General features: G+C 29.9%; 1 protein-coding gene across 1 annotated transcript; it reads right to left on the bottom strand.

The window, feature by feature from the left end:
- Positions 1-998: 998 nt before the first annotated feature.
- Positions 999-14,999, bottom strand: LOC145749559 (venom factor-like). Its single transcript, XM_082565354.1, has 41 exons — positions 14,861-14,999; positions 14,685-14,796; positions 14,258-14,502; positions 13,666-13,753; positions 13,464-13,592; positions 13,348-13,393; positions 13,081-13,280; positions 12,802-12,934; positions 12,213-12,337; positions 11,617-11,683; positions 11,253-11,341; positions 11,029-11,135; positions 10,544-10,619; positions 10,194-10,388; positions 9,850-9,913; positions 9,530-9,690; positions 9,331-9,451; positions 8,972-9,137; positions 8,628-8,747; positions 8,051-8,139; positions 7,640-7,779; positions 7,459-7,504; positions 7,203-7,351; positions 7,000-7,126; positions 6,632-6,835; positions 6,455-6,545; positions 6,057-6,216; positions 5,647-5,885; positions 5,287-5,411; positions 5,029-5,192; positions 4,713-4,887; positions 4,073-4,200; positions 3,309-3,432; positions 2,982-3,136; positions 2,735-2,856; positions 2,590-2,646; positions 2,427-2,501; positions 2,152-2,255; positions 1,844-1,947; positions 1,699-1,781; positions 999-1,436 (listed from the first exon to the last, which is right to left on the bottom strand). Exons 1-41 carry the CDS (start codon positions 14,920-14,922, stop codon positions 1,244-1,246), a joined length of 5,160 nt encoding a protein of 1,719 aa, XP_082421480.1. The 5' UTR covers positions 14,923-14,999; the 3' UTR covers positions 999-1,243.
- Between the last annotated feature and the right edge of the window lie 731 nt (positions 15,000-15,730).

A 15,730-nucleotide genomic window follows, 5' to 3' on the forward strand; every position in this document is an offset into this window, starting at 1 on the left:
GTTTTAAAACAATTTCCCCTTTTTCCTAAAATTTTATGCTTATGTGTTTGTTAAGATTTTTTTTATTTTTTAAAAATGCGTTTTATTTCAGTAGGATTAAAATTATAATTAAACTTTTCCGTAATTTCGTTTTAAATATTGATAATATAAATTTAAAATCAATGGGATGTACGCTAGCACGAATTTTTTACCTCAAAAGCGTCCGTCTTTAATGCGTTTCAAAATTACGTTTTCGAAAACAAAATTAAAAAAAAAAATATTCCAAAAATTAACATATATATTTATCTTAACAACAGGTTAAAACTTTTTTAACTATTGTACTTTTTGCCAAATTTCATTTTGAATATTGGTAAAATACGGTCTTGCATTAAAGGTATACGCGGGCTTTACGTTGCAGACTCCCCGCAGTTTAATGAAAAATTTCGCAGGCCGAGAGCGATTCGTCGTAAAATTTTGAAGGCCTGAAGCACTTGTCTTTAATCCGTTTTAAAATTAGTTTTTGAAACATAAATCTTAAAAAAAATAAATATTCTAAAAACTAACGTATGTCATTAACATTACAACCAATTAAATTTTTTTATATATTATACTTTTTGTCAAATTTTATTTTGAATTTCGATAAAATACGGTCTTACGTTAATATCAAACGCGGGCTTTACGTCGTGGACTTCCCGCAGTTAGATGAAAAATTATGCAGGCCATAAGCGCCCGTCTTTAATCCGTTTTAAAAATACATTTTTGGAACAAAAATTTAAAAAAAAATAAATATTCTAAAAACTAACATATATATTTAAAGTAACAACTTGTTAAATTTTTTTTATGTATTATACTTTTTGTCAAATTTTATTTCGAATATCGGTAAAATATGGTCTTAAACTGACATTTTACGCGGCAATTTCGTCACCGACCCCCCGCGTTTTTTGCAGGCCGAACCTTCTGGCCGAAGCTTCTGGGTCCCCGTAAATACATTAATATAAAAAAAACACAACAAATTTTGAAAATATATGCCAATTTATTTACTCAAACAACTAAAATTTTAAAACTTCAATATGAGAAAAAATATGATAACATAAAAAAATATCAAGTTATAAAAGCATAACATATCTAAAATTTTACTCTAACATTGGCAAATGATAAATGAAAAGGTAAGTATTTATTTTTGATTTAAGACATTTTTTTAAATGCCAAAAAATTTTTAAGACATGGGAGCATTTTACAATTTTGAAGATTTTACAATATTTGTTTACATGTCGCAACCTTGACCTACTTTAATACGAAGGTTGGCAAAGTATGTACAAATTTTTTTGATGTCGCATTTCTTTTTGCTATTAGAACACCTGTCATTTTTAATAGACTGTTTTATTGGTCGTTTGTTGCATTTTTTCTTTACAATGCGCATTTCAACCACAGCATCCGAATTTAAATAGTAGATAAATCTAAAAAACAATACAGTATTACTCAATATACCACTGATAACAAAATTATTAAATTGCTATTTTCATCCCAAAGTGTTAAACATAACAAAACTTTTTTTACCAAAAAAGCTAACATACAGTGATAATTAGATAATAGTTTTCTAAAAACAGTATGGGCAATGAGTTTAAAAAAAATAAAGAATCGACTGAGGGTACCTTACACTTCTTAAAAAAAATAATTAAAATGCAATAAAAACAAATGTAAATTGTTAAATCTTTTTACTTTTGTTCACCATCAATAGTTTCTACAATGGGTTCATCTCCATATATTGCTAGCTGTCTTGCCACTTGTATATACTCAGAGTTCTTAAAGAAAAATAAATTCATTTAAATTTTGATCCATTTTTAAAATTTTTAAAAATTCTTACAGGATTTGGAGCATTGGCCCTCATTGCTTCATCCTTACAAGAGTCGAAACATTCTTTGGTCAATTTAAAAGTAAGAATATCGCTTTTATTCACTGCATGAATACCTTAATAAAGCAGGGGTTTTGCAAAACAAAGTTGAACTTAAAATATATAAGGATGCACACCACAAATGATGACGAAATTTGCAATAACATCTAGATTATTATTTTGATTTTAACAGAATATCAACTAAACCAGATTATCACTATAAAGGTAAGTTACTTATAAAGGGTGTTAAATAAAAATGAATTATTAAGCCAATTAGTTACTATTTTTTGGCCTGGGTTTTTCCAAAATCTTTGCTGTGAAGATTACATATCCTGGGTCTGAAGTTTTGTCCACTGTCGAGACTTTAACATAATACAAGTAATATCTAAACAAAATAGTTTGTACTTGTATTTGTTAAAAAAGTGAGCTATCAAAATTAAAAAAGGTAAGCTATTAAGTTTAAAGTTTATTGCCAATGTTTAAGATAATATGTACAAATCGCTTTAAGTCTAATCTTTAACCAATGTATTAACCTTAAAATGATAACTTAACAAACCTATTACATGCCTCCATGTAGGAAGAAAAACATTCTGCAACACGTCCTTCACATTTAACAACTTCGTTTAAGTTTCTAAATTTAATACACGCAGAAACTTAAAAAGTTAGGATGTAAAAAAAACTAATTTAAGGTAAAAAATGAAATTTATAAAAACTATTACCCTCTGACTCTATGCGGTGAGACTTTTTTTGTGTTCGTTAAAACTTGTTGACGAGTTCTAAAAATTGCAACTCAATAACTTTATATACTTAGTAGTGTATTAGGACAACAATTAAATAAATGAACATTGCTTAAGGTAAACTCACCTGCATTTTAAACACCCCTTTTCTGCACACTTACATACTTGTGCTTCACCATTTTGTGCAGCATTGCATATTTCTTGCAATTTAGGATTTACTGTTTTCGAGTAAAACTTACTACAGGTTACCTGATGCAGAATAAAAAAACTGTTTCAGCATCACAAGAAAAGGAATTACATTAAAAGTACAAAAAATATGGGTAAATAATCAAGTAAGGCTTTTTAAAGTTTTTTTTAAGAAAAGAATAACTTACATCCGGCTCATAGTAATCATATACTGTAATTGCGGCAGGCTGGGAATTGGTCACTTCCGAAGATTGCATTACATAGAAGTTTACTTCAACCGGTCGTTGGCCAATTGAATTAAGGTAAAAAATTATGGTATTCTTAGTTAACTCATACCGATCCACTAAAAAATTATTTATATTTTTTACTTTACTTAAAAATTAAATTTGGCAGCAATTATGTATGTTATTAACCCAAAATACCTTTTCCAATTCTTTTTACAAAGTTTTTTATACATAAAAATAAAAAACAAATCAAATATTGTCATATGATAAAATAAGACAATATGTTTTTACCAATTCTGTCAACAGGTTCTTCTAATTTTTCAACGCTTGGGACATCGACAGTAAATCCAGATAGTAATCCGATCTCTATAATAGACATTCCAATTTCTGGCAAGGAAGGTTTAGATACATTTACCTAAATAAGTTTATATATTAATTTGTTTTAAGCCATTATAACAGCATATCTTAAATACAAAGGTGGGCACCAGATCGTTAATGCGTTAAACGTTAAATAACGAAGTTGAATTTTTTGTTAAAAGTTAACTTTTAAGTTAATTTTAAAAATCGTTATCGGACCTGTTAACTTTCGTTAAATTGTACTTCCGTTAAATTAAGCCCGTTAACTCAATATTTTACAAGTAAATCCATGGTAATATAAGGAATATATATGTTTAATATCGCCGTTTATCGGGTTTAAACGTTGCAATTTTTAAACGATGTAAGTAATTACTATCCGGTCACTGTTATTTGGGCATTAGGCCTGTGCCAGTTTTAAAAACTTCTTCTCAACCATTTTCGTCTAGTTAAAACATCGATTAAGAAAAAAAAACATTTTTTTTATAAAAAAGGTAATTTCTTTGTTTGTTTTAATTAAATTTTAACGTTAACGTTCAATGATAACTTCCGTTACATTTGGTTTAATTTAACAAAAAAACGTTAGCGAAGTTACTGTATTGTGTATCGAATAACCATTTAACGAAGTTGCTTTTTCGATTAACTGTGCCCACCTATGCTTAAATAGTACTTAATACATTATACTGGTAAAAAGCAAATACCGTCATAAGAAATAAATTTTCATCTTGTTCCACTGGAGTAAAAGCTTTTTCAATATTAAACAAGCAGTTTTCTGGGTCAACTTGTTCTCTCCAGTTACAAATATAAGACATAGAACCTTCACCTTGACCTAGATATGCAAATAAAGACATAAAATCACAAAAAATTCATTAAAATCTCTTTTACATTATTTTTTTTTGTATATATCTTTATCTTCGATGTGGAAAAGTCAAATGCGCGACTTAAACTTAAGGTAACATCAGTTACTCCGACCCAGTCTCGAGTTGCCTGTGGCAGTTTGGGATAATATGGATTATATTTGCCTGGAAAATTACGCTGCTGATTAGGAGTTGCCTCAGCAGGAGTTTATACAGTTTATAGCGCCTTACTCAAGTGCGCTACAGCATGAGATCAGTTGGGATTGAACCCACGACCTCATGTGTGGTGTAGCAAGTGTTCTTACCACTACACCTTGCTGCCGGTTTATATAATTCAAGTTTTCAAATGATTGACATTAAAGTACTATTACAAAGTTAAATATATCTTAAATGGTTAAAAAAAAACAAAGAATGTAAAATACAGTTTTACAGAGAACAGTTATTGACAAAAAGTAAAATAAAAAAAATTGTTTAATCTATGTACCTGTTACAATTGCCTGAACAGGCACTCCAATAATGCTTGGTGGTACAGTAACAGACAAGTTTGCGAATGGAGTGGCAGGTGACACGTGGATAGATATTGGGTTATTATGCCACAAAGAGTTTACAGGTTCAGAATAAAACTGTACCGTTATGTCTGTGGGAGGTGGTGCTTGGCCCTATGCATAAAATTTAAACTTTTTTGTGTGGGCATACTTAAATTACCATTTTTAATAACAGTTTTAAACATTAAAGTTAAAGGCGAATCATTACCTTGGCAACTAATTACTTAGTTTTAATGTAATCATATGCCTACTTACCATCTCAATCACCCAAATTCTGTATTCAGCCATTGCTTGCAAAGCAACGACAGTGTCTTGTGTCGAATGCCCACCACCAAATCCAGTTCGCATTGAAATTAACCATTTTGCTATTTTCTTAGCTCTAACCAAAACAACTTGCCTGGCAGCTTCATCTTGATAATCTTTTATTACAACAAATATTTAATTTTTTCTCCCAAATAAACAATAAACAATAAACAATTGTACTTTTGTTTTTTGATATGTAAATAAACCTACTTTCCAGTCGTGAGAAACTTATTTGTGCCAATAATCCATAAGCTGTTGTTTCTATATTAGCTGCATTTCCAGCAATATTCTGCCAGTGAATTTTGTCGCCGGATACTATTTGAAGTGCAAGCAATCTGCAAAACAATTTTGTTTTTACTTTAACATAAAATAATTTATACTAAAACAGCAAACTAATAAACATGTACCAAACTGAATGATTTAATTTAGTGTTTATCTAAAAAGATCTTACGACTTAGACAAAACACTAAATATTACCACTTGAAGTACACAAATAAATTAAAAACTTGTTCAACACCATTATAAGCACTATTAAAAAAAATCAAAATGTAAAAATAAAAACAAGCATACTGATTGTTAAAATATCTTGCAAGATCAAGATTTCCAGCCAATGCAGAACTGTAGGTTGACAAAGCCAAAGCATATGCATTATTTTGGATATTGTTTTTTATGCTGTCCAAGTAAACTAAAGACTTTTTTAAAGACACCCCAATTAAACTTGATATAGTAGAGCAAACTCCATTGTCAATTGCTTCACCAAGAGTTATAGCTACATAAGCTGTTAAAGCAACATCACCTTCTAGCAGACCCTATAAACAAGATGGTAATAAGATAAATATACTTTAAAAATGTTTTAAAGAAAGCATCACTATTATAGAAACCAATACAAAAAACTAATGTTCACCTTTAAACTTTGTTTTTGTTTACGTTTAAATTCCCACGTCAAGGAAAAAATATTACCAAAAATAATAGCAACTTACATCCATTTCTTGATGAATAATTCGGGAGCTTTCAACAAAATGTCCATCTGCATTCTGTTTTCTTAAAAGCCATTTTAATGAATTACAAATAGGTTCCATGTTTAATGTTGGCACATATTGTTTAGCTTCAATAAAAACCTTGTCAATATATGCATTTAACCTATAACACAGAAACAATTGTTATCACAAAATAGAAGGTATAATTTAATAGGTTGCCATTGAAGATAAAGTGGTGGTTTCATGACATAGATAGTTGTTATCTTTAATTTTTTGAGACAAATAATACAATATAATTTGTTTACAAAACAGGAAACATAAAATGCGTAAAAAAATTAGTTAGGATTTATCATTTAAAAGACAAAATTAAAGCCCTACATTAAGTTAAAAAGCTTACTTACCATGTGCTCGGTTGCCTACCAGGCCAAACAGAAAATACTGGAACACCATTGTAAGTTTGAGAAGATCTTTGAGCCAATTCAAGTTCAAGCGCTTAAATAAAAAGTTTAAAGTTTACCATGAATACATCAAACAAAAATTTTAACAGAAGTTGTTCTATTTACACCAGTCAAAACTACCTTTTTGGGCAATTTGTTTAATGTTCTGTGTTTTTGCTGGGGTAACATCATCTATTGTTATATAATACTTATGAACATAAATGCCAGGAGCAACACGAAGCATAATTTGTTCTCCACACCCTCCTGGTTGTTGTATTAATCCCTGAAGATTAGTGTAAGTCCCATCTTCAGGTGATATATTTAAAATGGGTCCCATAGAAGTAACTATACCAAAAATACCAAATTATTTTAGGACTATAAACTTTTTTTTAAATTTGAGTCATTGCAAGAGTTTAATTATTTCATAACAATTATATTAATTTTAAGTATATTTTACTAATAAAACAACATGATTTGAATACTTTTAAGTTATGTAAAGGCATTTTTACCATATGTATGAAGAGTACATTTTCGACTACCCGGTAAAAATGATTTAGAAATATCAAAATTAATTGGAATCTGCTGGGGGGATTCAAGATCAAATGTTTGCGAAGAAGTCAAAACACGTCCTTGTGGCTAAATTTTAAAGAATAAAAATTGTTAAAAACCGATATACATAACTTGTAAATTTTAAAATTTAATTATATTTTACCTCAATTAGTAAATATTTCTCAAGAGAATCCATATTTCCGTAAGTAATTGTAATACGAGCGCCTTTTTTGTTAACTGGAATTTTTACTGGTAGTACGGTGAGATGAGAAGATATTGATTCCCCTGGAGATATTGTAAAGTCTTCCTCAACTTTATAAAAAAAGAAACATAAAAAAATTAAAGCTTATAATATTATATATTAATGATAATTATTTGATACAAATTTTTACGACAAATAAATATAAAACTTAACGTACCTTCATTATAACAGAGAGCGTCATCAACACTAATACTTACAGTACCCTGCAAATAAAATTGATTCAATTTTATATTCAATAAAAACAATAAATTAAAAAGGACATAAACTTAATAAGCCTACACGACTTTTTATTTTAGTAGAAAAATAAATTAAAGCATAAAAAATAACAATTAACCTACGTCTACGTCATACCGTCCGTAATTAAAAATGGAATATCTTATGGCTGCCTTTTCTCGAAGTTTTATAGAATAGGGAAGAAAAAGTTGTATAAAAATGTCCTTAAAAATTTTTATAGAAGCTGGTCCAGCTATGCAGAATTCTAAAAAAAAATTGAATAAATTTGAGTCACACAGTTTCTGTAAAAATTAACTTAATAGTTAAAATTAAAAATTACTAATCAAGTTATAAAAAGCCCACTCCAATGAAGTTGTTGACTTTATCATATTAAACTTACAAAAACTAAATTTTAACACTTATTTTAATTATGGCTGGCGAAAAAATGTAAACTGTATTTTCATAATTATTGTATTGTAGTGTGTAAAAGGGTAAAGTCAAGGGTGCAAAAAGATTTTTAAAAAATATAAAAATACCTTTATTTGCTGTCATACTAAAAGCAGTGAAGTCAAATGTGGAAATACTTCCAGGTGAAACTTGTGGAGAAGTAAATCCGCCATCATCACTGTTAAAAAGCAAAAATTACTTTTGATACAAACTTTATTTAAGTAAAACTTCTTACTTAACTAAGCCTATTAAACTGTATGTATGCCAAAAAATAGCATTTCTGGAGCATTAACAAACTTTTGATGCCAGTTGATTGTAAAAAAAGGGTTCTACAGATGACACAATTTAGTTATTGGAACACTCGAATTCACAGCATAAGGTCATTGATTCAATAGCAACAGCTTGCATAAGGGCCATAAACAGTGCCAGCTTATGCTGCTGGACCATACAAAACAATAAAAAAGATAATTATTTAACAATAGGTTAAATTCAAGAAGATCCAAAAACTGCCAGAGGTCACAAATGTTACCCTGCATTTAACATGTGAAGTATTTCTTTCACATCGAGGATAAAGATAAACAAAAAATAGTAATGGACTCAATGCATAAAATGTAGCTATAAAGCAGGAGCTTACTTAATGTAAATAAAAAATATAAAGTTTTTTACTTTAAAGTGACTTGAGTGTTAATCCAGTTTTCCCTGAAATTGGTACGAGTTTTCTGACCAGCTTCCACTCTGTTTCTATTAACATTATTGTTGCTTCTTGCCACTTGTTTACCCAACTTTCTAAAAAATCAAATAAAAAGTAGTTTTATCAAAAACGTTTTTTGATCAAAATCAAAACCAAAAAATATTAGGTGTTAATTTTTATTGTGAAGGCTTTGAATAATTTTATTGTTTGAAGTATTGATTTTTGATATTGACGATTGCAGTTGAGTAAAAAAACAATATCTATTAAATAAAAACTTTTTTTAAAACACTGATAATAATTTTTTAACAACAAATCCTACTTTTCCAGGGCTTTTTGCTCAATACACCCCCTTTCAAATGCATTAGCACAAGCAACTGATTCAGTTTTCAAAACACGTCTTTTACGACCTTCACAATTTTCACTGCCTAAGTGTGAAATTCGGCCATCTTTGAAACAATTTTGGCCAGTGCTAGAAAGGACTGTTTCTACAGCAAAAATTTTAACAACACAAGTAAATAAAAAACATAAAACTACACAAATTTTATATATTTTTTAGCATAACACAAGAATATAAAGAAAAAAATGGGTTCTTTCAATATTTTTATAAAAACAAAATAATTTTTACGGCCATTGAAGTACTTTTAACTTAGTGATTGTAAATATGCATTTCTGCCCTACCAATATCAACATATTGCTGGGGGCTTCTTTTTTTTCTTCTTGGTATTCGACAAAGTGGTCTTTCATATTTCTTGTCTGGGCTTAAACTTGGGCCTGAACCAACTATCAATAACCCAGCCTCCTAAAATATTTTGAAATTTTTAACCTTTTCTATAATTATTTAAGATTTTAACAATTAAACAAATTATAAACTTTGGACCTCGAACACGTTTCTGCTATTATCCCCTCCTTCTAGTGAGCAAGCAGTGTCATAAGCGTTCATCTTTTCCCACAGTGTGTCCTGTGTTAGGCGACTCTCATTAAAAACAAAGTAAGCTGCCCGATCAACAGCTGACAGGTGCACAATAGAATTAGGATTGCCTTTAAAAGTTTGTTTTAAAAGTTTGATTAAAGTTTTATGTTATGTAATTTTTATTTATAGCATATTTAAAAATAAAAATTATTACAACAACTTTTCGATTTCCATTTGCTAAACAGACATTTTTGAAACTTAAATAAAATCAAAGATATATTACTGACCTTTTATGAATGTACTCACACGAGTTTCTGGTTGAACTGTATCATCTAAAGTTATGGTTAACTCCTAAACAAAAAATTAAACAGAAATACATTTTTGCTTTATAACAAAACAGCAGTAGGAATACAAATGCCAAACTTTATATGGTAATGATTGGTATATTTATCTAACTAGTTGTTACAAAAGTAATTTTAAAATAATTTTTTTTATTTTAAATTAAAGATAATATAATATTTTTAATGAAGCTTTCTTATAAACTATTTGTTAATAAATATACAAAATATAAATATGATTCAATACAACATTAAGCCCAAACTGTTAAAAAACTTTTGAATCTAATTTTCACCTTTCCATCACATTTATTTTCAACATCAAACCACAATGAATTTGATATTAAATCTGCACCAGAGAAGTAATATGCAACTAATCTTGCAGATGGAACCATGGCCTGAGTGACTGGCATAGAATATGAAACATCGCCCTGGTGATTAGCCCCTATGTTAATTCCTTTTACAAATACTATTTGTCCTCTTGATACAACCTGTTACAAAACACAATTTTTTTAGAATCGGCAAAATGCATTTTTTATATATGATAAAGTTGCTGTACGAAGTCCGAGTTAATTCATACAAAAATTTATAAAATCACATAGTTTAAACTTAAAATTATAATTTTATTAGGATCATTAGAGCTTACATAACATCGAAGATTTAATGGTATTGCTCCTTGAAACCTAAACCGAACAGGGAGGTTTTCACCCACACCAGTATGACTGCAAAACAAAATCAAGTATATACCTTTAATAGGTAAGTGAATAACAGGCAAGGCCCCTTTACTTTATCGGTTGCTAGTAAAGTTTTTTCTTATATTTATTTATCCTTGATATAAGAGGGTTAATTTCACGACCTAAACGTAAAGTAAGACCCAACCTAGTCTCAAGTTGCCTTTGGTTAAAGCATAAAAGCAGTGGGGATCAAACCCAGGCTGTCATGTAGTGAAGCCAAATGTTCTAACCACTACACCATGCTGCCAGTATAGTTTTTACTTTTTACACTGTGTCTGTGAATTAGTTTAAAACCTTACACTAGCCTTCTTCATATTTAGTTGTTTACCTTGTATATATATTTTATAGTTACGCAAATCAATAAAAAAAGATGGAAAATAATAGGCTATTAACATACTGTTTTCGTGTTGAAATAGCTAGAAATTGGGGAGCCTCATTTCTTCGAATAACCAACCTCTTTGTTAACTGATCAGCATCTGCTAAACCATTTGCTCTTGTTTTTATCTGAATTTAAGATAATTGCATCAAATTAATAAAATAAAAATTATGTAGTAAGACTTTAACAAGTAAAAGAACTCATCGTTTGATGACATATAATTAAAAAAAAACTATTATATTTACTGTAATTGTTATTTCGTTATTATTAGGAACACTCGTTTCATGATATAGTTCACCTCTGTCATTCGATTCCATATTAACAGCATCTTCACCTTAAATTAAAAGTTTTAAAGTTACTGATCAAAAGTTGCAGAATATCAAACAATGCATTTATATTTTTATGCTTGTATATTTATCTTGTTTTTATAAAAATTCTTTAAATTACAGAAAGTAATAGTTTAACTTGCTTTAATATACATACAAACATGCTGCAAATATGACATTATAATTTTTTATACTAGTAAATTAAATAGGGCTAAAATATTTTATAAATGAATCAGATTTTAAAACAAAAAAACTTGCTTTACAAGCTTGCTAACAATCTTACCTGGAATTGTAATAAGAACTGGTACATTGGGTACTGGATTTCCAGTAACACTATCTAAAACATCGGCCTGCAAATACATCAATTTAGTTATATTGGAAATGACTGAATGAGTTATAATAAAAATATCAAAAAAATTTACTCTATTTCATAACAAAGCCTCATAACTCTTTATAGATCAATAACACCTTTAACTTAAATACCGGCAGTCAGGCAGAGTGGTGTATTGGTTAGAACACTTGCCTTACTACATGAGGTCGTGCTCTCATACTGTCAGACTGTAGCGCCCTTGAGTAAGGCACTATAAACCGTAAGAACTCCTGTTGAGTTAGCACTCAATCAGCAGCTTAAAAATATTCCAAACTGGGTAGGGGTTACGGGCTACTGTAAGTTTAGGTGGAAAAGTGCACCTTTCCACATCGAGATAAAGATATATGCTACTCTTCAAATCACACGTGGTTACTTAACGGTTTAGGGGCTTTCCCCAAAGTAGTCGACCACGTGTTAGTTATGGCATAGCTATAACATTACACTACAATGTATAAATTTACAGAATCAGTAGACCATATATATACAAGAAGGCAATAATATAGACATACCTTTATTTCGTATATTATGCCCGATATGAAAAATTTTGATGACCTGCTTGTCGAAATTGTGAACGGTGAGTGGGTGAAACGAATTCCTTCAACCACGTCAGTTTCAAAAACAGATTCAGAGTTCCCTTTAATTTAATATTTTGTTTAAAAGTTTTCGAAACCAATATAATTGGATTGCAAAAAAACAGTGAAAAGTGACAAATGGTATGCGGAAACAATTCCCCGACAGCTTGGTGTAGTGGTAAGAACACTTGCTCCACCACATGAGGTCGTGGGTTCAATCCCCACTGCTTGTGCTATAGCACCCTTAAGTAAGGTGCCATAAACGGTATAAACTCCCGCTGAATCAGCACTTATTCAGCAACATAATTATCGGGCAATTATAGTCTATATATCCCGAACTGCTACAGGCAACTCGAGACTGGGTCAATGTAACTGATGTTGTGTTTACGTTGCACATTCGACCTTCCCACATCGAGAACAAATTTATATACAAAAAAAGGTACATTCCTACTCATTCTACTTTGCCTTTAATGCATATTTTCTATAAACCTTATAGAATATTGGCCTATTTAATCTACTTTTATACCTGTTACTGAGACTTCTATTGTGATGCTTGCTTCTTCGTTAACAAGTGTTTGTATAGTTTCGCCATCCGCCAAAGCATTTGTTATATTTTCCATCGGGATGGTAAACTCTTTATTACCATTGTAAATTCGAGCCTAAAGCAACAATTAGAGGTTAATTAATAACCAGAAGACTGTCCATTTCAATTAAAACAGTCTTTCAGTTACTTTCAAATACTATGTTAAAAGTGGTGTTATTTTACAGAATCAGTGGACTATATATATATAAACGTATAAAAAACCTTGTCACTTAGGCTTGCAGGTTGTTTAAATACTTCTTTTTTTGTACCGTCGGATCGCACAAGCGAGACGTACAAATAATAAAGGCCATACACCTTTTCACCGTAACTATATCGAGCTTTAATTTGACCCCTCACATGTTCGTCGGTTGGTAAAATAAAGTGCTTGTTCATGATAATTTGGACGTCGAATGTGGGCAAAACTAAGTTTTTAGAATAGAAATAACAATGTTATTATATTATTTGTATATTAATAGCCATTTCTCTTACCATAACGGTCAACTTTAAATTTTGATTCAGCTTGTATTTCTAGACTCTGTTATTGAAAAAAAAAACACCGTTTGCTTGTATAGGCTATAAATATAAGTTGAAATCATTTAAATTACCTCCACGCTTGCTTCAACTAGCCAGGTGCCAAGCATAGGCGCTTCACTAAGCTCATGTTGAAAAGTTATAAATTTTTTTGGTTTCATTTTTTGAGAATACTCTGCAACCGTTATTCGATCACCCGGAGTCTACAGAAATAAAGTAACGTAAAGTACACTTCAATCAACCAAAATATGCTATATTTTTGTATAGGGTTTTTACCTTAATAAGAAATTTAACACTTGGTTCAATATCAGAGTACAAATTTTGACCCATCAACGCCGCTGTAACTTTTATAACATCGCCCGGTCTACAAAATCAAATGTTAAAATTAAAAGTCATCTGACACATTTGCCAATTTTTAAAAAGTTGAATGTGAAACTGTCATAGTGTTTTTGGTTGGTTAATCACTGAAACTAATATTTTTGAAGGTCGTTTTTGAAATAAATTTTATTTAAAACGTATTTCTTTTTTGAAATACATTTTTTAAGAAATGATCAAATTTGTTAATATTTATTTTGAAGACTTTTTAAATAATTTTTTTAATAATGCGGAAAGGTCGAATGCGCGACCTAAACAAAGAGTAACATCAGTTACTCCGACCTAGTCTCGAGTTGCTTGTGGCGGTTTGGAATATTACATAAAATATAATTTTTGTTATTTATGCTTCTAATTAAGTGCTGACTCAGCAAGAGTTCCTACCGTTTATAGCGCCTTACTCAAGGGCAGTACACTTCAGCATGAGAGCGGAGGGGGAAAGTATAAGATAAATAATATAAGATAAATAATCAATTGTAATAGTTTATTGGTTTACCTGTAGGCTGGTCGATCTGTTGAAACAAACAAATAGCCGTTGGTGTAATTCACAAGAATTGCAACTGTTTTCTCAAAGTTGTGGGAACTTTCGGCCACGTTAACAACCAATCTAACATATGTGTTTTTGTATCTTTTTTCGACCAAGTCTAAAGCATTGACTTGAAAATTTAAAATTATGGGCTCGTCCACATTTTGATTTGGAAGTTTTATCGAGTCAATTAATGAAGTTCCATGGGGCATTGTCTTAGAAACACCATATTTAAAGAGTTAAGTTTAATACTGAAATACTTTTTTGGGGCAATTTTTTAATATTAAAAAAAATAACGGTCAGTATGACACAAGCTTAAAATTAAAAAATATTTCCAAACTTAAAAATTAAATTATAGCTGTGTTGGCCTAATGAAAAAGAAATGGCAATAAATTACCCTTAAATACGCTGTAATCTTTGCAGTACCAGCATAACCGTGTAGGTTTAACACGGCCTTCTCTTGTGTGCCTACCCTTAACTCCTTGGGTGTAACAAGTGTATGATGATACCTAAATAAAAAGTTAAAATTTTAGCATAGGTTTAGAATTAAAAAATAAAAATTAAAAAACTTACCCATTAACTAAAGCACAAAGTGCAAGTAGTAACACAAGATTAAATGCTCGTGCTGTTTTCATAATTTTAAACAACCACACGTTCCTGAAATACAGAGGAAATAATATTTTTCTTACCCAGCAACTTAATTTAAGGTTTGCATTTTGCAAAGATTAAAAAAAGATATTTTTGCAAAGCACACATCTAATATTAAAAATATAAAAATCAAAAATGAATTCGCTTTTGATTGCCCAAACAACAAAAATTCCAGGAAATGTTTTTTTGGTTTCTTTGGATATAATAGAAACCCAAAAGGTCGCCAATGAAACTTGAGATGGCGTATATAGGAGGAAACAATAAACTGGCAATTACACGTTTTCCCATGACTTCAAACTTTGCAAATTTATTTGCAAAATGAACCTTACATTTGAAGTGCTAAATAAAATTAATCCGCATTTTTAAATTTTGATGTAAACTATTTTTCTGTGTGTTTTATTAAAAAGAGAGAAAAAATATTTTTTAGTTTTTAACTCCTGCTTTTTTATTTATATGTTTTGTGACGTCCAATAAAAAGCGCATTGACTTAACGCAAGTAAATGTGAGTGGAAAATAGGTCGCCAATTTAGTAAAAATGCACTGTAGTTGGTTATTCAATTTATTCTTTGGTAAAATGATTTTAAATACCGATAAATAAAGTAGCTAGTGTGTTGTTTAGCTAGAGGTTTAAACAATTGCTTTAAACCTCGAAGTATATTGCTTTTTTTTTAAATACATTCGTGTAATCAATAAATAAATAACAAAAGGTAAACTTAGGTTTTGTTAAAAGACATAACCTAAAAATGTACAGTCGCAACCAAAAAGTCACCTGACTTTTATTGATTTCCATAAAAT

Source organism: Corella eumyota, chromosome 4 (assembly GCF_963082875.1).
Source record: "Corella eumyota chromosome 4, kaCorEumy4.1, whole genome shotgun sequence".
Taxonomy (NCBI): domain Eukaryota; kingdom Metazoa; phylum Chordata; class Ascidiacea; order Phlebobranchia; family Corellidae; genus Corella; species Corella eumyota.